Raw genomic sequence first — 22,500 nt, 5'->3', positions numbered from 1 at the left:
ACCCCTTGGATTCCCCTCTGGCCTCTGGTTTCTTCGTGAGGAGGGATGTGTCGTCAATATATATATATATATATATATATATATATATATATATATATATATATATATATATATATATATATATATATATATATATACATATATATATATATATATATATATATATATATATATATATATATATATGCGTCATGCTGCCGGAGTAAAGAGGAATAAAGCACTTCACTTTGAAAATCTGCACCGAGTGGTCCGTACCTGTTTTTGTGGTCTGCAATTTGACTTCAGGAGTTTCCATTGTGTGTGTGTATATATATATATATATATATATATATATATATATATATATATATATATATATATATATATATATAAACTACTGGCAGTTGCCAGTAGGTAGTTATAGTTAGGACCTATTATCCATAGATGAAGCGTTTTTTGATTTGCCAATATCTTTGGCGCTGGTTGACGAATCTTTGCAACATTTTCAAAACTAATGGGGTGCTATGGTCAGCTCATGTCCTTAATGTTTCGGGGGTGATTCGTCAAGCGGGGGACGAGAAAAAAGGGTGGGGCCCAAAGCGCGTTTTCCCCATGTTAATTTCTATAGGAAATTTTGGAACAGGCTACAGCCCGAACTGCTGAACAGAATTTCCCCAAATTTGGCAAACCGAGTCACAAGAAAAAGGTAAAAAACAAGAAAAGGGGGCAACGTAGAAACACCTTGACCCTCTAGGCCTGCTCAGGGTCCCACAAGGACCCCCAGGCCCCAAAAAAGCATTTTGTTATAAATAATTTCACCCGAATTCACGCTGGGTGCATGAATCCGGCCGAAATTATAAAAAAAGAACGAAGCATGGATACCGCGCTTAGTTTGTTAAAAAGCCCTCTGGTGGGCCTGGTCCCAGGGGTAATTCTAAATTATGGTGTGGGGGCTCGTGCAGGCCCCCACAGCCCCGGGAACCACCACCTCCATGGGGCTTTATAATTTATGCGTGGGGCACACAGCCCCCCGCAGCCCTGGGGACCGCCACCTCCCCAGGGCTTTATTTAAATAGGGTGGGGGGGGCTCGCGCCCCCCCTCCCCAAGCCCTGGGGACCGCCACCTCTCTGGGACTGTCTTAAAATTGGGTGAGGGGGCTATATACATGTTGAAGACGGGCGGCGCGGCCCCCCTCGTTGAGCCCTTCATGACCCTGGGGACCGCCACCTCCCCGGGCCGGCTCCTGCACCGTCACGGGGTGCCCACCCCCAGGACTTTGCTGTTTGCTATGGCAGGGCGGTCCTAGCAAACCCTACTTTGCTTCGTTGAAGCGAGAGCAGGAATCCTGTGGCTCTTCAACTAAGCAAAGCAGATTGCTTTTGGACATGGGGAGCTGCATGTCAGCAGCTCCTCTTGTCCAAAAGTAATGCCTGCTACCGCAGGAGGCAGGGATCCGGCTAGGACCGTGGGGCATTGGGGCTCCCCCACGGTCCCCAACGCTTAGGGCCGCCCCTGGGGGATGGGGTCCCTGGGGATAGAAGTGACCCGGGAGGGGGGGGCACTCGGCCCCCTCCCCTTTAATTTATTTAAAAGAAAAAAGAGGCCATGCCCCAGGGGATGGGTCCCGGGTGCCAAAAGTAGCGCATGGCCCCCCTTCCCTATTAATATATTTTAAAAAAGAGGCCATTCCACGGAGGATGGGGTCCCCGGGGCCAATAGTGGTTCTGGGAGAAGATCCACTCAAACCCCCCCCCCTTTAATTATAAAGAAGAAGAAGAAAAAGAGACCAACCCCGGGCCTATAGTGATCATGGGAAGGGGTGCCACGTGGTGGCTCCCCTTCCTATTGATATATTAAACAAGCATTGGCATAGCCAATAGGTCTCGCCTTTGGGACCTTATAAGTATTTAGTTATGCAGCACAATATCCTTACTGCAACAACATTAACTGTTGCATAGCTAAACACTTATAAGGTCCCAAAGGCGAGACCTATTGGCTATGCCAATCCTTGTTACAACATGCATGCCAAAGAGGAGGAAAGTGGAGGAGCGAATACAAAAGAAAGAATGGAAGAAGGAATGGCAGAAGGAGCTCAAGTGGGAGAGTGAGTGAGCGAAGAGAGAACGAGAGGAGAGAGAATGAAGGAGAGAGAGAAAGGGGGAGCAAGAGAGAGAGTAAGAGGGAGAGAAAGGGGGAGAGAGAATTGAGTGGGGGAGAGAGAGAGACAGAAGAGAGAATTGGAGAGGGGGAGGGAGAGAGAGAGAGAGAGAGAGGGGGGGAGAGAGAGAGAGAGAGAGAGTCAAGGGAGACACAGAGGGAAGAAGTGATGCAAAAAAAGTAACAGCCAATGGAATAAACTTGTGATAGTAATTTTTCCAAGAAACAATCCCAAATTAAATTTGGAAAATCCCTTAAAACCTGGCTATTTTTTTTTCTTCAGAATATTTTATGAATCTTCAATAAATACAGTAAAAAGGAAACCCACACAAAATAAACATTAGTAAAAATGGAGTCCGTTTGTTTTCCTATTTGCGTGTACCTTAAAGTAATCATAGTATGCGAGCAAACAGTGAAAGATCCGATACACAAGTGTAAGGGCATTTTTGTTACAGCGATTTCTTAATTGTATGCTTATGCACATGGATCAGAAGGGTCGAACACCATTTACAATTTGAGTCATAGTATCAGTGGGCAACAAGGTTTGAAGCAAGAAGAAGGACCAAGGCAATGCTAGCATAACCAAACTGAGTTCCATCTATTGGTGGGGTGAAAGGTTGGCTGCTTAGTACTAAGCATGGGAAGGAGTGGTAAGGTTTTATCAAGCTTAGCCCATTATTGTTTCTGTGATGTCATTTTTAAATGTAAATTAAAAGTTCACATTTGTATATGACTGATATTGGGCAAAGAATGAGATGTGGTCTTGGAGCCCCTTTCTTTTGGTGGATAGCATAAATTATTTTTCACTCTAACCTTACATGTTGGCATTTTTCAGCCAGCAGAGGGAACTCCGTTTCGGTGGTATAAAACCTCAGCTTTCTATTTAAGTAGAATTCAAAGTCAACCTGAAAGGCCCTAATGTGAGCAAACATGACCACATCGGTCAAGCCCATAAAAACTCTACCAACTCCTGGTAGAAAGAAAAGCATTGGCAAAGCCAAGAGGTCCAGCCTTTTGGACCTATTCTGTTTGCCAATGCTTTTAGCCATGCTGTACTGCATCATCAATGCTGTGCAGCCTGGCTAAAAAACAGAGAAAATAAAAGCCCATGATGCAGTCAAGCCTATGACAACACGCATTCTAGTGCACAAAATAACATAATTTTTTTTATTTTTGTTTATTGGTCAGAGTTGAACAGTAAACAAAGAAAAGGTGGGGGAGGAGTAGCAGCAGTGGGGCAAGCAAATGAAGAGATCACTGTGGAAGGAGAAGCAAACTGATGAGTAGATAAAGCAAGCAAATGCACGAGAGAGGAGGATTGGAAAAGGGGGGAGGGGGATATGCAATGATGGGATGGGGAGAAGCGCATTTAGGCAAATGCTTACCATACTCGGTGGGAGGTTTGACTAAATCATGCTGTAAATCCAAGGGTAATTATGTGGAACTTCCACTAAACCGCTCTGCAGACACATGCTGTGATGGATATCACCACGAGTCACACATCACCGCTTAGATTAAATATCTCCTCATGAATGGCCTTGTTTTTTTTACGTTACCTTGATGATTTGTTGAGTCCTATTTTTTTCATTGGCATAACCATGAACAGTCCATTTTTAAGGGCGAGTGGTGGTGAGTTTTCGTTCTTGTGGCGTGGAATGTACCCTAACTTAGCTGGTTAGTTTTGGTGGGGTTTTCTAGCTTCACCTTAAAGGGAACATCTATCCGTTATATAGTCAGGGCCACTGGAATTGTGATTCTGTTCTCGCGGCCTTTTGCGCATAATTATTGTGTTTTTTGGACCTGCCGCATTTGCCACATAAACTGTCATCTGCTGTATAAACTGGATCTTAACAAAAAAATGTTTCTAGCTCAAAAGGGTTTAAAGTTACCAAAAATTACAGCAACCTGTGTTGCCACGCAGTGTAGTGTAAAGCTGTATGCAAAGGCCACTCTTGAGTGCACGAGTTACCAAGGGAGCGTTGCATGTTTTCCGCCTCCTCCTGCGCAGGACGTGTCTGGTCACCGTGTGGCTGGACTGCAGACCCATTAGTCAGCTGGGAACGTCGAGTGATGTTCCAGGAAGGTGTGGGGGAGGTAGGCAGAGGCCACTTATCATGCTGACCAGACACTGGTATCCTCACCCGCGTGACTCATGCCGACTCCATGCCTCTGTGGCCCAGTTGGTGAATGGGAGAGTACCAGCCCCTCCCCGGGGTGTCCTGCTCCTGCAGCGTGGAGCGCAGGATATGTGTGTGCTTTTCCACCGTGCCAGACTGTGACGCAGCGCGCACACGTCCGCGGTTCAGACGACGCTGGTCTTGCAGAGGCGAGAGTAAACACATCCAACCAGCTCTGCCACGCCCATAGTGCACAGGACTTGGTTGTGTGCCCTCCATGGTGAAGTATGTCTTAAGTGAGGTTCTAAACTAAAGCCTAGCCGTGTGTATATTGTAGGCTATGTGAATGTACCTGGGGTTACAGCAAAAACAGCGTTAGGGGCGTTGCAGCATCCAATTTGTTTAAATACTGTGGCCAAGGGATAATAGGAGTTTTCAAGTTTTAAAACCAGAAATTAGCACAGTACTAACACCACACAATCGAAGATCCCAATATCATGAAACAATTTCCCTTAGGTGCTAATGGTCACCGTTGAAAAAGTTCCACATGGCTTTCCACCCGGATGACAACTTTAAAAACCAGCTAAAAAATTGAAAAGGTATAAAGAAAATGAGAGATATGTTTCCACCTACCAGTCTGCGAATATCTTGCTCAAACTCCCTCTTTATTCTATTAACTTCATCCTGATGAGACTGGTAGGCAGAGCGCAGGTCAGCAGTCTTCATCTTGCCGGCCGCGAAAGTGAAAGTGATCGCATGGCGGCTGCGCGCGTGCACGCTCGAGGCCACCAAAAGCCTGTGGTGGCCCTTTTTCAAAAGCTGCTTACTAAATGTCTCGCAGAGGAGCGCATGCGCTGGCTCAGCAAGACCTAAAAACGGAGGCCATGCCCCGGGGGATGGGATCCCCGTGGTTGAAATCGGCCTCTGGAGGGGGCTCCACGCTCCTTTCCTTTTCCCTTTTTAAATTATTATGTTTTTTTAAGGGCCCGGTTCTGGGGAATGGGGTCACCAGGGCCCCAGAAATACTAAAAGAAGGGGGGCCACACAGCCACCCATATATATATATATATATATATATATATATATATATATATATATATATATATATATATATATATATATATATATATATATATATATATATATATATATATATATATATATATATATATATATATATATATATATATATATATATATATATATATATATATATATATATATATATATATATATATATATATATAAAAAAAGCCGGCATCTCGTCAGACCCCCCTGCACAACTCTGCAAACGCGCCCCCTAGTGCGTTTTAAGATGGGGAATTAAGTCCTCTGGAATACTGAGGGTCCCTGGGGACCACACCCCCTTTCTCCACCACTCTGCAAATGCGCCTCCCAGTGCGCTCCTGGTTGGCGAATGAAGTCCCTTTTCCTCGTGAGGGTCCCTGGGTGCCAACTAGCCCACCGGGTGCCTCCAGTAAGCGCCACACAGCTGGATTGCAGATAGGTGGTCCAAGGCCATGCCCCGTTTGACACCACTCTGCAAACGCACCTCTTGGCGCACTGCTGGTGGGGCAATGAGGGCCTCTTGTGTCCTGAAGACCTCAGGACGCAAGTGGACTTCATCCCCCGAGCAGCGGTGCACCAGGAGCCGCGTTTGCAGAGTAATGTAAAAGGGGGGGCGTGACCTCGGACCACTCTCAGAAATTCAGCTGTGTGGGGCATACTGGAGATACCCGATGGGCTAGTTGACACCCAGGGACCCTCATGAGGAAAAGGGACTTCATCCTCCAACCAGGAGCGCACTGGGAGGCGCATTTGCAGAGTGGTGGAGGAAGGGGGTGTTGCCTGTGTCCACCTCTCAGCAATCGCACTGTGTGGGACTTAATGGAGGTAAGAGGTAGGCTAGTTAGCCCCTAAGGGCCCCAAGTAGTAAAGGGGACTTCATTCCCCATAGACGAGCGTGCCAGGGAGCGCATTTGCAGAATGGTGGGCAAAGGGGGCGTGGCCTGTTATGAGAACTTAGCAATCCTGTTGTGTGGTACTTACTGGAGGTAATATGTTATGTTATTAATTTATACAGCACTCTGTTACCAATGGTGTCTTGGCGATAGCAAACCGAGAAGCAGGCAGAAGCATTAATCGAAGAACAGCCAAGTCTTGATGGCTTTCCGGAACAAAGTCAGAGAGGGCAGATTTCTGATGTTAAGCGGGAGGGAGTTTCAGAGCCTGATGGCACCCACCACAAATCTTTTACCACCCCAGTAAGATTTGTAAACTCTCTGAGAGAGTATCACTTTTGCTCCTCGTGACATCTATTGGGAGAGTACCAGTGAAGTACCCATGAAATAACTTATATGTAATACACAAAGTCTTAAATTTGATCCGACTTCTAACTGGCAGCCAGTGCATAATTTGAAGATGGATTCCCACCGACTGAAATTTGGGGATCCCCAAAAGAAGTATATGGCCGCATTTTGGATCATCTGGAGCCTATGAAGTTGCTTAATTGGCATGCCAAGATACAGCCCATTACAGTAATCTAGTCTGGAATGGACTTGGGAGGTGACTACCATTTTCCTGCTGTCTGTTGGGATCAGAGGTAGAATTTTCTTAATAGCTTTGAGCATGAAGAAACTTGCTGAAGAGGCTAATTTAACTTGAGCTTCAAAGTCGTCTATAATTACACCCACATTTTTTGCTTTCAGGACGGGGGTAGGTGCTGCTCTCATGTTAGTTGGCTGCCTAATCTGGGATCATGAAGGGGAAAAATTACCGAACACAATCACCTCGTTTTTCGCAGAATTTAACTTGAGGCAGTGTGAACTGATCCATGAGCTGCCTGCTGTCATGCAGTCCCTGAATCTATTTACTGGCAGTGATGTAGTTTTACTAATAGTTAGCATGATTTGGGTATCATCCGTGTAAGATGTTAGTGCCATTCCAAAGGATCTAATAAGGGCTGCCAGTTCCGAAACATAAACATTAAAAAGTGTAGGACTTAAGGAAGAGCCCTGTGGAACACCACAAGGAAGTGTGAAGGATGGAGAAGTCAAGTTCCCCACAGCCACCGATTGTGTCCTATCATCTAGGAAGGAGGAGACCGATGCCAGAGCCTTTCCAGAGATCCCCAAGGAATTCAAAATTTTAAACAAGGTTTTGTGGTCAACTGTGTCGAAGGCCGCCAACAAGTCAAGCAGGTCCAGAGCTGCAGCACCCCCTGTGTCCATTACTGTTCTTATTTCATTGGTGGCCTTTATGAACATTGTTTCAGTACTATGCTCCGACCTGAATCCAAATTGCGCCTCATCCAGCATATTATGCTCTTGTTAATATAGAGTAAGCTGGTTATTCATAACCTTTTCAGCCAGTTTCGCTGGAACTGGAAGGTGAGAAATTAGCTTATAGTTGCCTGAATCCAGTGCATCAAGGTTGGCTTGTTTTTTTAAAGGGGCAGAATCGAGGCTCTCTTCCACATAGAGGGAAAAACCCCTTCTGTAAACATGGTGTTAAAAATGGATGTTAGTCTAGTTCCAAGTACCTCCGGGGCTTGTTTAAATATCATGGGAGGGAGTGGATCGTAAGGTGAGCCATATCTTATTTTTGAAATAAGTCATTATCTCCTCAACAGTTACTGCTCTGAAAGGAGGGGTAATTGGCCCCCCAAGGATGTCCTTGTGGGCTAAGTACCCCTCTTGTTACCTCCAGTAAGTCCCACATAGTAGGATTGCTAAGATGTCTTCGGAGGCCATGCCCCCTTTCTCCACCACTCTGCAAACGCCCCTCCTGGCAGACTACGGGATGGGGTACGAAGTCCACTTTACTCCTGAGGGACTTTGGGGGCCAAGAACACCTCCTGTAAGTCCTGCACAGCGGAATTCCTGAGCGCTGGTCGGAGGCCGAGCAACCTTTCTCTACCACTCTATAAACACGACTACTAGTTAAAGAAGCATGTTTCTGCACCTCTGACTTAGAGGTAGTTTTAACCCCCCTTCCCTATTATGTACTAGGGCCTTACAGGGGAGGTCATGACAATCACAGGGGTACCCCAACCCATAGTGTACCCTAGTGTATGTAGGTGTTTTCACTGTATTTGAAGTGTCTTTTAGGATAGCATTGGCTCCAGGCTTGGTTAGGCAGAGTCAGTTACTACCAGGACCTGTCAGCAAAAAGTTGGTGGCATAGGATGACTTTGCAACAAAACCTCTTTCTGCACCTCTGTTGGTTCTTTCTGCATTTCTCTTCCTTCTTTCTGCCTATTTCTTCCTCTTTCTGCACGTCTTACCTCTGTAGTCATAGTTAGAAATTAGCATTAAAAAAACCTTAGAAATTCACTGAAAAAACCACAGGTTTCAAGAACGTTCTAGTTAGTTGAACATTTCACTTGTAGAAAACCAGAGAGATTTGGACGTTCTAGTTAGTTGAGCTAACTTGCACCACCGCAATACATTGGCTGATGACGTCACATATTACATCATTCATGACATGGTCAGTGACATCACTAATGACATCACTCTGCCTCAGCCCTTTCTCGACAGTCGCTATAGAGGGACTCGTCCTGTGAGCTGGAGGAATACCAAAGCATTGGGTAGCTTGCCAGCACTTCGAAAATCACCTGCAGTCTCGCTTGGAGTAGAGTAGCTGTTCCCCTGCAGTCCGCAGGCACCGAACAGAGTCCTGTCCACCGCCTTACAGCTCCCCGGCGCGACAGACGCCACAGACGACCAGGACAAGGTACTCGTGCTCTGGAAGGTCAGATCTGTCTCCCCGCTGAGTGTGAAAACACCAGGACCAGCATGAGCCGTGCAGCACCAACCACTGGGTTACCGGATGCCCTGCATCAAACACCAACAATGAGATTTCAATCCAGATTCCTACTGCACCAGGACCAGGCAGCCATCAAGGGCCATCAGAATCTCCGAGACTCACTTTGTGAGTGGCACAGCTGCCTTGATTTTGTCCCTGGCAGCTGTTTGTCCTTTACCACGAGGAATATATTTGTGCACCTGGCCCAGCTGACCTAACAACTCTGCACCGAGCTGCCCAGCCCGGATCCAAAGAACCAACTGTACCCCCTTGCTCCAAGACTCCTTTAGTTCCAAGCCCATAATTTGGAGTTCTTGGACTTGTCCCCAAGTCCCCCTGTTTTTGGGTGGCCCCTCCCTTCTCCATAACACGCCAGGTACTAACTTCACCAACATGCTGCTGACAGTAGGACCTGGGAGGTTCCCGAAGAACTGCTTATAATACATTGGACCAAGGCCCACTACAACTTCGAACCCTGAAGGTACATCCCCGAAACAGACTGTACCTAGCTTTATGCATCTCTGATTTTTCCTTCCATAGGATTGCATTGTGCGTAAAGGCGCACAACTTAAAAAACATTACTTTCCTGTACGTTTTGCTATTGAAAACAGGACTTAACTTTGAATGAAGTTCTTGGAATTGAAATATATTAAAAAAGAAGTGTTATTTTTCTAAATTGATCTCTGATTTATTCTTTAAGTGTGTGTCTTCTTTATTGCCTCTGTGATTACAACAAATGCTTAGCACTACCCTCTGATCAGCCTAATTTCTCGCCCACACTACCACAAAAGAGTGTGAGTATTTTCTACTTTTGTCTCTGTAAGCCATTTGGGGACCTGATAGACTCCCTGCACAGTGTACCTCTTTTGTAGTACACTATATAGAGAGACAGATTCCAGCACCAAAGATAACTGTAATTAAATAGAATTTGTCTGTAAGATTTGAGCCCAAAGTTGTTTTTTTTACATATGCCCATGTATGCCCCTCTTTCAACTTTACCTCAAATACATTGCTCTCCTATAATTGATGTAAAGTAATTTTTTTAAGTAAGCTTCTCTAGCCCAAAAGTTGTTACATATGTCTCTTGTTATTTGTGTTTTATCTGTTGCATTATTTACTATAGGTATTGATTCTGAAGGCCATGCTGCGAACTTTGTTGAAACCGAACAAATAGTTAGCTACAACGGGAACAAGGTGTCTTTTGTCCAGGTACGCTCTGTATTAAGTGTATGTAAAATAGTCAATTAAACACCAGCGTTTTACTGCCTTTATTATAAAATATCACTAGAGATTGTAGATTCAAACTAAAATGTGGTAATATAATATTCTATAAATAATACATACCTTAAGAAGCATGCTTTGAGGTGTTGTATTCTGTGAGCTGTTTACAGTCTTTAGCCTTAGATGTGGTATTAAAGAATGTGTACTAGTTTAATTCTGTTTTAGAAATCATCATTGCAGTGTAATTGATCTGTTTTAGGAGTATGCTACAGGCATGATAGTAACTGCAGTTTTTTTTAAACATGTATTAATGCATTCTTTGTGCTGTGTATATATCCAAAGAAAACCTTTCCCCTGTAAATTGCACAAGTAATCACTGCATTTGCATTCCCTGATCTTGTTTATTCATCCCTTCTTTACTGAATCAGTGTAGAGAACTTGTCTGCTCATCTCTGTAAAAAGATGGACTTTATGATGCAACGTTTGACACTTCTGACCTGTCATTGCAGGAATAACTGGACCATGAGCAGGGTAGTTTTAGGTTTCACTCATATCTGAGCTTTAAGCACTCCAGAATATGTTAATACCCCCTAAATTCCCACTGATTTGTAGAAGCTTTAATTGTGAAGTTGAATGATGGACTTGCTCCACGCACTTCAAGACTGCTCACAGCAAGCTAAAGTCTCCGAATGCAGGAGCTGATGCTCCTGCATTCGGAGACTTTAGCTTTTCCAGTGCTACCTAATCAGTTGCCAGTCCTGCAGTACCTTCGAGCATTGCTGACACCAGTGCTGCAGCCTGTTGGTGCTCCACCCATGGATCCCTCAACAGTGCCATCCTGGATACACAAGGCTACAGCAAACCAATCACCCAGGCTTTTGCCTTGCAAGAGACCCCACTTGGTGGCGGTGCAATGCTCCTGCTTAGTGTGAACCTATGTATGTCTGTATGATCACAACACCAGGGGTAGTATCAGGTGCATGTAGCTCTAATTAAATATCTATAGATGCACGTTTTGGACCCTCACCTAACTGGGGCAGTACCCATAAGTTAGAGCTGAAGGATTAGGAGTCAGGGACTCCTAATAAAGCTAATTCTATCCAGTGGTGTTGAGTGTTGTAATTCATTCATGTTTTGTAGCAATCATACATTTTTTTCCTTGGCCCATTTTGTTTGCAACAACCTCTTTCACTTATTATTTTCAGACTCGTGGATCAATGCCCTTTTTCTGGTCACAGAGACCAAATCTCAGATACAAGCCAACGCCGCAGATACACAGAACCATGAACCACGTGAGTGACGTTTTCTTGATGTTTGTGTGTATTGCTGTCTTGCTTGTTTTTATTACAAGGTGGAAAAGCGTAGTCTCTAGGCTACAAGTGTAGAAATACCCAAAGTGATGAACAAGGAATGTTTTTGCAAGGTGGCTAGTACAAGTTATATTGTTTGAAACACACAAGTAAGTTTTGTTGAAATAAACTACAAGTTATAGCTTTTGTAACACTCACATAATCTGAGCATCAGTTTAGTTGGTTTGAGGAATAGTTACTACTATAGAATTGAGGACTTTCAAAAAATGACTGGCAAGACTCGTTTGAATTTTCTGATTGTAATATTGTTATTTTTACAATATGGCCTTAGAACCAAAGTGCCTTAGCTGGGACCCTGCATTTGTCTAATCTCCCCTTGTGTCCTCATAATTAGATTGACATGCATAGTGAATAAAATATGAGTGGAGTGAGAGTGAAACCTGGCAGCCTTGAGGTGATAGTTTGTATGTAGTGGCTTCTCATGGTAAGGTACAAGGCTGAAGTGGGTATAAGGATAATAACTATTTAGTAGATAAATGTCCCATCCCCCAAGTTGCCTTCATATAGATGCCACAGCCAGTAACAGGCTGAATACCTTTTGATCTCATTTTTGCTTACCATTCGCTTGCATGATTTCCTCCTCACTAACTGGCAAAATTGCTGATCACATGAAACCGGAGTATTTCTGTATTGTTTTTGGAACACCATACTTATCATTCAGGTTTTTTAGTAGGTAGCTTACTCCCATTTCATGCATGTCAGAGCCTTGGTGATAGACAAATGTTTTTGGGGTTAAGATTACAGGCGCAAATTGTTTGTATCCTGGATATGCCCAACCTGTTGATATTGTTTTTCTTTTTACCGAGAAGCTACAGCATACCTAAAGATATAGATTTGCTTATCCAGTGTTTACAATCCTCTAATAAGGCCATGATGAACATATCATAGTATGTGTGTTCTCAATAGAGTATTAACCCACAGGCTTGTTGGATGGAAGCTAAAATAGTATAGAGGACTAAAGAACGGGAAGCTTGCAGACCCATATGATTTTTCAATGTGAAATTTTATTAGGTTTCATTTAATTGAATAGGTTGTATAGTGCAAACCTAGCTACGTGTGCATTGGAGTTGCTACCCAGGTGGATTTATGCTTTTGGATAGGATTTTAAGACTTACATTTTCAGTATTTCCGTCAATAGACGGGTCCAAAATATTGGTGGTTGACATGAGAAGGCTTGATTAAGTTTAGAACTTCTAGCAGTACTGTATTCTGTCATGAGTTTCTTTTTCTAATAACTGAGGAATGTAATGCTGTGTGTGTGATGCATGTTTGTGTGAGTGGGTTCAAGCATCAAGGGGGAGCTGGTGGTAGACTATTAAAAAGGGAGGTAGGCTCAGATTTCACAGAACCTTTCACTTTTCTTATTTTTTTTTTTTTTAACTCTTCCAAGAGAAAGTTCAACGGCTAGCAAAGCTCAAATATGTTGGATGATATAGATTGAGGAAGCATTTTAAAATTGTTAAACTTGAATAGGAGACAATACATTTAGGTGCCTCATTTAGAAGCAACTTGAATTTCAGATCACCGCTGATCATGGTCAGTGTAGAATAAGGCATATGTCTACTTTCATATCCAAAGTGGTACTTCAGAACTGCTTGTGGCACTATTTTCAATCTGTGCCTTTTCAAAGCAAGACAATGTAGATTTCAGTCTGCACCTACCCAAAAGTCACACATGTACCCAATATCCAAGGCAGGTCATTACACAAACACTCTGCTTGCATACCTTTGATACTATATCTTGTATTGTTTGGATCCTGAGGGTAGGGGTTTCAGAACTGTGCCCCCTTTCACAATAACATTGGCCCCAGATCCCCTGGAAATCTGGAAACCCAAGACCGGGTGATGTCACAGCACTTCCCTCTGAATATATGCACATTCCATTCCCACCAGATGTGCATGCATGAATCTATCTCTGTGTTACACCTCCAGCATCTCTCTTTGGTGGTAGTAATGAACCTATGCATGCATGTTGCATTCATGTACAATTATATCAAGATTTTGTAAATAGAGTCTTTGTATGGATTACCTTTTATATGTGTTTGTGGCGTAGCAACCAGTGGTCTGACAAGTGCTGCTCACCTGGTGGGATTGTTGGGGTAGTTTCACTTTTTTATATGGCCATATGACCCCTGGCTGGCTCTTTTGCATTATATTGCATATTTCTATTAGAGACTTCAAAATACAGATTCCTAACCTAGTGGATTTCCCTCGGGAGCCAGACTAGATCTAGAAACTTACAAGCGATTCCCTCGCACATTGTCATGAGGCTCCATCGGTTCCCAATATGACGTTGGGGCCACTATTAGAGCACCACCTGCACATGCTGATGTTGGTTACTTTATTTCCACTACCAACACATCCGGCATCACATTTTTCAACAAAAAAAATATGCAGTATGCCTTCCCTTAAAAAACGGGTCCAAGCCATCTAGGTCCTTGCTAGAACCCCATTTTGAGGGCCACCTGGCACACAGGGGTTACTGGGCCCAACCATGATGGTTGAGGTCTTTTACTCCTGATGTCCCAGGGCCCGACCTACTATGGTTCCTGAGCAACTGGACCAAGTTTGACTGTCGGTGGCAGTCCAAGCCTCCCTCTTGTTGAAGTGTAGGTGTAGGTATAGGTTAGTGAACACATCTCATAACTAAAGTGCATTCATTAATGGCAATAAATCAATGACAAATCGAATACTTGTTTTTGTATGAAAAAGAAACATTTTATTTCTAACTCTACATATTCAAAGAAGTATATGGCATTCATAAGCAACAACACAATGCCTTTGAGGTCGGGGCTTTAGTGTTTATTTGGCAAATCCCATCATCTTCCTTGCAATGTGGCCGGGATTAATGGAATAATATAATAAGAATAAAGAAAAACTACGACAAAAATTGAGTAAAAAGGAATATTTGATGGAAGTCTGCATAAAGCTGTGCTTGGGAATTTGGGATGGAACATCGTCCCACAATGCAGTGATGTGGTACCCATGGTGCTAACAAGGCAGGGCACCATTCCTATGAGCACGCTATCACTATTAAAGTTGTGAATACAAGATAAGGACGAACACTGTTTAAACGAGGTGTGCATTCCCTACCTTGCATCATGGAGGGATTCTGTCATCATCCTCTGCCCATGCACGCCTCTTGGGGGCTCCCCAGTCAAGAAAAAGGCCCAGAAAAGGCACCGGTCGCGGTCGACGTCTTCGGCGTCGAGAGGTATGACTACCATCTGTTCCCCGTCGACCCAGGGCTCGGTCGAGTCGAGGGGTAGGACGTCGAGACCTCGGACGAGGTCTACGTCGAGGACTTCACCGGCGTCGACACACCATCGACGTCGTAATGAGTCCCAAAGAGGCAGGCACTCGCCGTCGACGCGAAGGTTGACGTCGAGGAGAGAAAGATAGACGTCAAGGCGAGGACACTCGACGTCGGGGAGTTCTTCGACGTCAAGAAGAATGACGTCGAGAAGAGAGACGTCGAAGAGTTCGACGTTGAGGAGGGACAGGTCGACGTCGAAGAGTAAGTCAAGGCCCAGAACGATGTCTAGTGCCTCTGTGGTTAGCGTCTCATCATCAGAAGCGAGTCACCGGTTGCGCCGGCGCTCGTCCTCAGAGAGGTCTACCTCCAGAGCATCTGCCCCAAGGCCTGCTCGTATGAAGAGGAAAGTTCTTAGGTCACCGGACTTTGATTATTCCCGGACCTATTCGCCCTCAAGGCCCAGAACTCCTATGCCTCCTGCTCTTCCGCAACTTCCTCCTCCACCTCCTCCTCCTCCTCCACCTCCTCCTCCTGCTCCTCCGCCTCGGCCTCCACAACCGAAGCCTTTGGTTCCGGCTCAGCCTCTTCCGCTTCCGCAGCCTTCTGGGCCGGTGGATCCTGCAAGGCCCAGAAAGCCAAGATCAAGATCCAGAGGGAGGCACCGCTCTCACAGTGAGCATAGATCTTCGACGAAGTCACGTCATCGTCTGTGGAGGGACAGGTCACGGTCCAGGTACATGGACTCGTCCAGTGACAGGAGGTATTCTCCCACTTTGTCTGACTCTCCTCCTACGAGAGTGTCGCCAGTGGATGACATTGTGACGTTCCAGGATGTGCTGCTGAGGGGGGCTACGAAGTTGGGAATCACACTGACGGTGCCCACCCCTTCCACCTCTGTGATATTTGAAAGGCTGCAGCGCAGGCACCTCTCTCGCCCTTTCCTGCCTTTGGTGCCAGGACTGGAAGAACCGGCCATGGAGCTGTTTCTGACGTCGGCCTCGGTGAAGTCTGCGCCTTCTTGGCTTAAAAAGAAGTACAGGACCCCGGATTCGGATCCAGCGTTCTTAAGATCAGATCCTGTCCCGGATTCGGTCATTGTGACAGCGACCAAGAAGCAGCATTCTACTGCCCCTTCGTCTACGGTTCCTCCCGACAAGGAGAGCCGTGAAATGGATTCGGCAGGGAGAAAAGTCTGCAGTACAGCTGCCATCTCTATGAAAGCTGCAAGTTCATCAGCTCTTTTGGGTCGGTATGACCGGTCCTTGTGGGAGTCCCTACAGCAATTCATTGAGCTCCTCCCGAGGGACAGGAGAGAAGACTTCCAAGAGATCTTGAATGAGGGCATGATGGTCTCGAATCAGGTCATCAGTTCGGCGGCAGATGCCTCTCTCCTGGCTGTTCATGGGTACTGCCATGGCATAAACTTGAGACGTCACTCCTGGTTGCGCCTTACTTCTCTTAAACCAGAGGCGCAACAGCGGATAGCTAACTTTACCTTTTCGGGATCAACCCTCTTTGGGACTCATGCAGACGAAGAGAGGGCCCGCATGAAGGCAGAAGTGGAAACGCTGAAAACAGTAGGTCTGGAGAAATTAAAGGAACAGCGGAAGTCCTTCTGCCCGTTCCAGAGGCGTTACTATTCTTATAGATTTCAGTGAGGGCAAGGTCGCCAAGATGGCCAACAGCAGCAGCAACAGCAATACCAGCGACAACCCTTCCAGAAGCGTCAGAGGGGCAGAGGCGGCCAGCAGGCCTCCTCGGCGAATAAGGGCCAGGCCAGGTCTAAGCCCTGAGGAGTTACTTCCCCCTCGTCCGTTACCCACTCCGGTGGGGGGGGGAAAGCATACAGAATTACTTGGCAGAGTGGAGAAAAATTACTCAGGACAAGTGGGTGCTGAATATTGTTTGCAATGGATACAGTCTTCGTTTTGTCGGCCCTCCTCCAGCTATTCCACCGGTTTGTTCGCAATACCAGCTGCGCGTACTTCAAGTGGAGGCCGATACCCTATTAAGAAAAAGAGTGATAGAAGACGTCCCTCTGTCTAAAAGTGGAAAGGGTCTATACTCCAGGTTCTTTCTGGTACGCAAAAAGGACAAAAATGAGTTCAGGCCCAGTCTGGATTTGTGACAAGCAAACAAATGGATTCGCAGGGAGAAATTTCGCATGCTGTCCTTGCACCAGATTTATCCTCAGCTGCAACGAGGAGACTGGCTTTGCGCAATAGATCTGCAGGATGCGTACTTCCATGTGCCCATTGCACGGAAACACCGGAAGTTCCTGCGCTTCCTGGTTGGCACCAATCACTATCCGTACACCGTACTACTGTTTGGTCTGAAGTCCGCACCCAGGACTTTTTCAAAATGCATGGCAGTGGTGGCAGCGCACCTGAGAAAGAATAAGGTGTTTGTCTACCCGTACCTGGATGACTGGTTGATCAAAGCCTCCACCTTCCAGGAAGCGCAATTGCATTTCAACAGGACGGCCGTTCTGTTGAACCAGCTGGGTTTGCACATCAACATGTCCATGTCCGTTCCGACTCCTGTTCAGTGCCTGCAGTACTTGGGAACCTCCATCAATACTCTCAGAGCAAGCGTGTCTCCTTCGGAGGAGCGGCTCTTATCGATCCTTCGGAAGACTCAGGCTCATGTCCGTTCCATCGATGACAGTGAGGACGGTGTCTTCTCTTCTGGGGTCAATGGCCTCTTGCATCTTCCTCACACCACATGCACGCCTCCACATGAGACCGCTGCATGAATGTCTGGAGGATCACTGGGACCAGAAACGAGGGAGCTGGGACGACAGGATACAACTGTCTCTACACGCTCAACAGTCCCTGAGATGGTGGTGTTCGGCGGAGAATTTCCTCAAGGGGGTTCCGTTCCACAAGGACATTCCCATACAGACCATTGTGACTGATGCCTCTCTCCACGGCTGGGGAGCGCATTCAGACCATCTGCAGATCCAAGGAACGTGGTCCCAGGCGGAAGCCACGTATCGCATCAATTTTTTGGAACTCAGCGCTGTTCATTTGGCGCTGAAAGCCTTTCATCCGTCCTTCCAGACCAACTCCTTGCTTGTACAGACGGACAATACGACCACAATGTATTACCTCAACAAGCAGGGGGGGCTCATGATCGCACGCACTGTCACAGGAAGTGCAGGCGATCTGGCACTTACTGCTAGCCAGAGGACTGACAATAACGGCTACCCATCTACCAGGTGTGCAGAATGCTCAGGCGGACGCACTCAGCAGGCTGGTCCAGGAAAACCACGAGTGGGTCCTAAACGACGAGGTGCTAAGAAACATCTTCGAAAGATGGGGCACTCCAGAAATAGATCTGTTCACCACCGCCGTAAACAGAAAATGCTGAGACTTCGCCTCCAGGTTTTACCATCCGGGGACTGGACTCTGGGGTATGCGCTATGGCTCAGCTGGTCGAACAGCTTTCTGTGTGCTTTTCCACCCATTCCCCTGATTCCGGCAGTACTCCTCAAGCTGTCTCAATCCATAGCACGAATGATCCTCATTGCTCCGGAGTGGCCTTGACAATGGTGGTTCACGGACCTGCTCCACTGGTCTCTCTAACCCCATCTGCGGCTTCCATTTCGGCCGGACCTTCTCACTAAGTTCAGGGGGCAGATGGTACACCCCAACCTCTCATCGTAGAGTTTGGCGGCATGGCTCCTGAGAGAGTACAATATGGACACTTGAACTTGCCTGACAACTGCATGGAGATACTCAAGGAGGCTAAGAGACCATCCACCAGGACTTCTTATGCCTATAAGTGGAAAACTGCATATGGTGCACAGCCAAGAATGCTGATCCTACCTCCTGCAAGGAAGATGTCATCCTACCATACCTCTTGCAATTAGCTCAATCTGGCCTTAATTTCCATTCTGTTAAGGTTCACCTCGCAGCTTTAACTGCGTATAGGAAATGCCCTTCACAAACCTCCTTTTTCAAGATCCCTGTAATTAAAGATTTTTTGGAGGGTTTGAAGAAGGTATTTCCCCCCGTTAGGCGTCCTTCGCCTTTGTGGGAGCTGAATGTGGTGCGGTCAAGGTTGATGAAGGAGCCTTTTGAGCCTATTTATAAGGCTTCTTTACAGCATTTATCCTGGAAGGCGGCATTCCTTGTGGCTATAACATCAGCCCGCAGGGTGAGTGTGATCCAGGCCTTGTATTGCCAAGATCCTTATACTGTATTCCATGCTTCTGAGGTTGTTATGAGGACTCCCCTAAGTTACTTCCTAAAGTGATTTCTGATTTTCATGTCAATCATACAATAACTTTACCTACGTTTTTTCAACATCCTTCCTCTCCGGCGGAGAGGTCTCTTCATTCCCTGGATGTGAGAAGGGTGTTGAAGTTCTACTTGGATAAGACCAAGGACATTCGTAGGTCAGACCAATTGTTTGTCAATTATGGTTCAGTCAGGACGGGTCTTGCCACCGCTAAATAGTCCACCTCTAGGTGGATTGTGTCCTGTATCCAGTTATGTTACCAAAGGCTAACAAGACTTTAGGGGTTAAGCCTAAGGCTCATTCCACCTGGGGAAAAGCGGCTACAACAGCTTTGCTACATAATGTTCCCATTGCAGAGATCTGTAGAGCTGCCCCTTGGAAGTCATACCTTTGCCAAACACTAATGCCTGGACTCTGATGCCAGGGCAGACGCTCAGGTTGGGCAGGCTTCGTTGAGAAATCTATTTGCACAGTAGTGGTTTTGTCTGTTTCCTCCACCTCTGGTTTGGTTTGTTGGGATGGGCTTGGCATTCCATTCACAAGATTTTGACTATACACAGAGATCCCCTACTACAGAAGGAGTAGTTTCTTACCTGTAACTCCAGTTCTGTCGTAGGGTTATCTCTGTTATAGTCATAAGCGCCCACCCTCCTCCCCGGTGGATGAAACTATAATGTACTGACTGCTACAGGCCTGGCTTTATACACATTCAAAAAGAACTCAAAAGTAACTTGCCTTTGGCTGTGCATTCTGGGATACCGAGGGTCTCTGGAGAGTTCCTTAAAGGCACGGTATTCCTTTTCCAGACACATAATGGCAGCCTATGGGGCTTGTCTGTCCAACCCTTCCTCTCTATCATGACAAAGGATTTTTGTGAAGTGGAGTTTCTCTAGGTGTGAAACTTTACAAAGTGTGTAAAATTTAATATTATTTGGCTATCTTTTTCACTTCGAGATGAAGTGCTGGCCAATGTAGCCTTGTAGTTTTAGGCTGCATTATTTGTCTTTGATTTTCTCTTAAGTGTCTATGCAGGACTGCAGAAGAAGACAACTTAGGAGACTATTTTGATTGCTACGGGGTCCACGCACATGGGTGGGACTATTCACAAGATTATGACTATAAAAGAGATACCCCTACTACAGAACTGAGATAGCCCTACTACAGAACTGGAGTTACAGGTAAGAAACTACTCCTTCCCTTCCAATCTTCATAGTGATCTCATTGTTGATTCCAGTCCCTACCAGACGTCTTTCTCGGTCGTGTCACGCCTTTAACTAGTGTATCACTCCTCCCCCCCCCCCCTTTACTGTCCCCTTAAAGTCATCAGTTTGACCGCGTCATTCGTTTTGAAAATGTATTTTATTTCCATAGCCATTTCAGTCTTATTCACTGGGTCTCTAAATATTCCCATGTTGATCCTACAAGAATCTAGCCCCTTGTAGTGGCTTCCTCCCACCCAGTTCACCTCTGAGTGCATTGTCTGATAATGAGATTTCAGGTATTGAGGCCTCTTCCACCATGGGTATTAAGCCCTGCATCCTGAAGATGTAAGCAAGTAAATAGGAAGCGTGTGCGAGTGTGAGCAGAATTTGTAGTCCCTCTGTTCTGAACTGAGTGCCCTAAATGTGTCCTCAAGAGCCACTTCTCCCATTTTGCCTTTCAGCCTCTTCGACATTGTATTGGTTGGAGCTCTACCTACCCTGCTCCTGTGGATTTTTTAATCAAAAACCATGTTCATATTACTTCCTAGTATTATTTTAGGCATACTGGACCCCATGAGAACTCTCTCTTTCAAAAAGAAGCCTTTCCTGCATTTGGAGTGTTGGCATTGATCAACTTTATAGGTTGTCTACATATCAGGAATTTGATGCTATGGAACCCGCCTTAGGGGTCTATTTTAACATTTGACAACATGTTCTTCACATCATTTTTACATGAGATTGTGGCCTCCCACCTTCTTCATCTTTGGCAATGCCCAAAATTGCATGGGGTATAACTTATGTTTCATCCGAAGCTTATCTCTTTGCTGCAAGTAGGTTTGTTGGAATAAAATTGGGTCTGGATCATGAGAGGAAATGTAGCCTAAAAATGTACTTTCGTATTGGTGGGAGTTGAAAAACGTTCACATTGAGCAATACAAGTTTAAATGTATATTTTGTGTTTCAGAGTCCTAGCCCAGGAAAGTGTGTTCAGTAGTTTGCTAGTTAATGAATCCTCCCAAATATGTCCTCATTGCCTTTTTAAACTAACTTTGCTCCCCAGCTGATCTCATCGTTTTTTAGAGCTACCATTTGCAACTTCCCACCATGAATAGTAAAGAATGGTGAGTCATCACCCTCTCCTCCCACCCATATGGGAGCTTGTGCTTGTCTTGTCTCTTGCCCCTGTTTGATGCCTTCATTCTATGCATGATTACAGCAAACAGTGACTCTATACATGTCTCTTATTATTTATGTGTTCCCTGTTCCCAAACCCTTTACCTGTATTCAAGCTATCCTTTTCTTTTATGACCACCTTTGGGTCAGGGGCTTTACTTTGTGCTCTGGACATCGTATCCATGCGATCTATCTGGAAGACCTACTCTTGAGCTCCTGCTTCGTCTTTTAGACTCTCAATTACAGCCAGTTTCTATCTTTACATTATCACCTGTGTAGGCCTTGTCTTTTCCTACTTTTTGGTGACTTCCTCTCATATGTTACTTTCTAGTTGACGTTCAGCTTCTATCTTCAGGTTAGGCAGGTTTTTGTCTGACCTTCTTAGGACTTTGCTGTTTTTCCATGATTTTCTTTTCCCACTAGAGATCTTACTGCATATGGTTGGATCTTCGAAGGAAAACACCTGGAAATGATTTTCCCCATCTGTAAGCCGTCTTCGGAGATTGGAAGAATACCAGGTGGAAGGAGTGTCTTTTCTGTATTGTCCCTAATGGGATATCCTGAAACAAAGGGAGTCTGTGGCCTTTAAAGATGAAGCCCCCGTTTTCAGTTTATTTATATTTACTTTTTGCAGTTTCCAAGAAGAAACACCACTACAAGTGTTGCAGTTACACAATCATTTTAGGCATGAGCTTGCTTCTAGACATGTCCCCCCTTTCCCCTCCACCAACTTTTATGTCCTGTTTAACCTCCTGCAACTCCCCTGACAGATTTTCTCATAGCATTCCAGTGTATTCTTGGAGACTTCTGAATAGATCTTCTGGTCAATGGTGTTCAAGTTCCCCAGGGCTCATGGGACCAAGGACAGGATTCCCTGGTACTCGTTGTTTGGACTTGGGTGGAGCAACTGGCTTTTGAGCATCTTGTTTGTGGAGCATCTCTTTGAGCGATTGATCACGCCTCCTTCTGACAGC

General features: G+C 45.5%; 1 protein-coding gene across 2 annotated transcripts in view; it reads left to right on the top strand.

Annotated features, from left to right (window-relative positions):
• SACM1L (SAC1 like phosphatidylinositide phosphatase) overlaps positions 1-22,500 on the top strand; it is a 387,094-nt gene that overhangs the window by 191,356 nt on the left and 173,238 nt on the right. For both annotated transcript variants that reach the window (XM_078688168.1, XM_078688167.1), the window contains exons 9-10: positions 10,184-10,269; positions 11,487-11,573. In XM_078688168.1, the coding sequence (XP_078544294.1) occupies positions 10,184-10,269; positions 11,487-11,573 (173 nt within the window). The remainder of the gene's footprint in view (positions 1-10,183; positions 10,270-11,486; positions 11,574-22,500) is intronic.

The sequence above is a fragment of the Lissotriton helveticus genome, chromosome 4_1, assembly GCF_964261635.1.
Source record: "Lissotriton helveticus chromosome 4_1, aLisHel1.1, whole genome shotgun sequence".
Classification (NCBI taxonomy): Eukaryota; Metazoa; Chordata; class Amphibia; order Caudata; family Salamandridae; genus Lissotriton; species Lissotriton helveticus.
The sequence above is the reverse complement of the archived record's forward strand: the minus strand, read 5'-3'. Positions and strand labels throughout refer to the sequence as shown.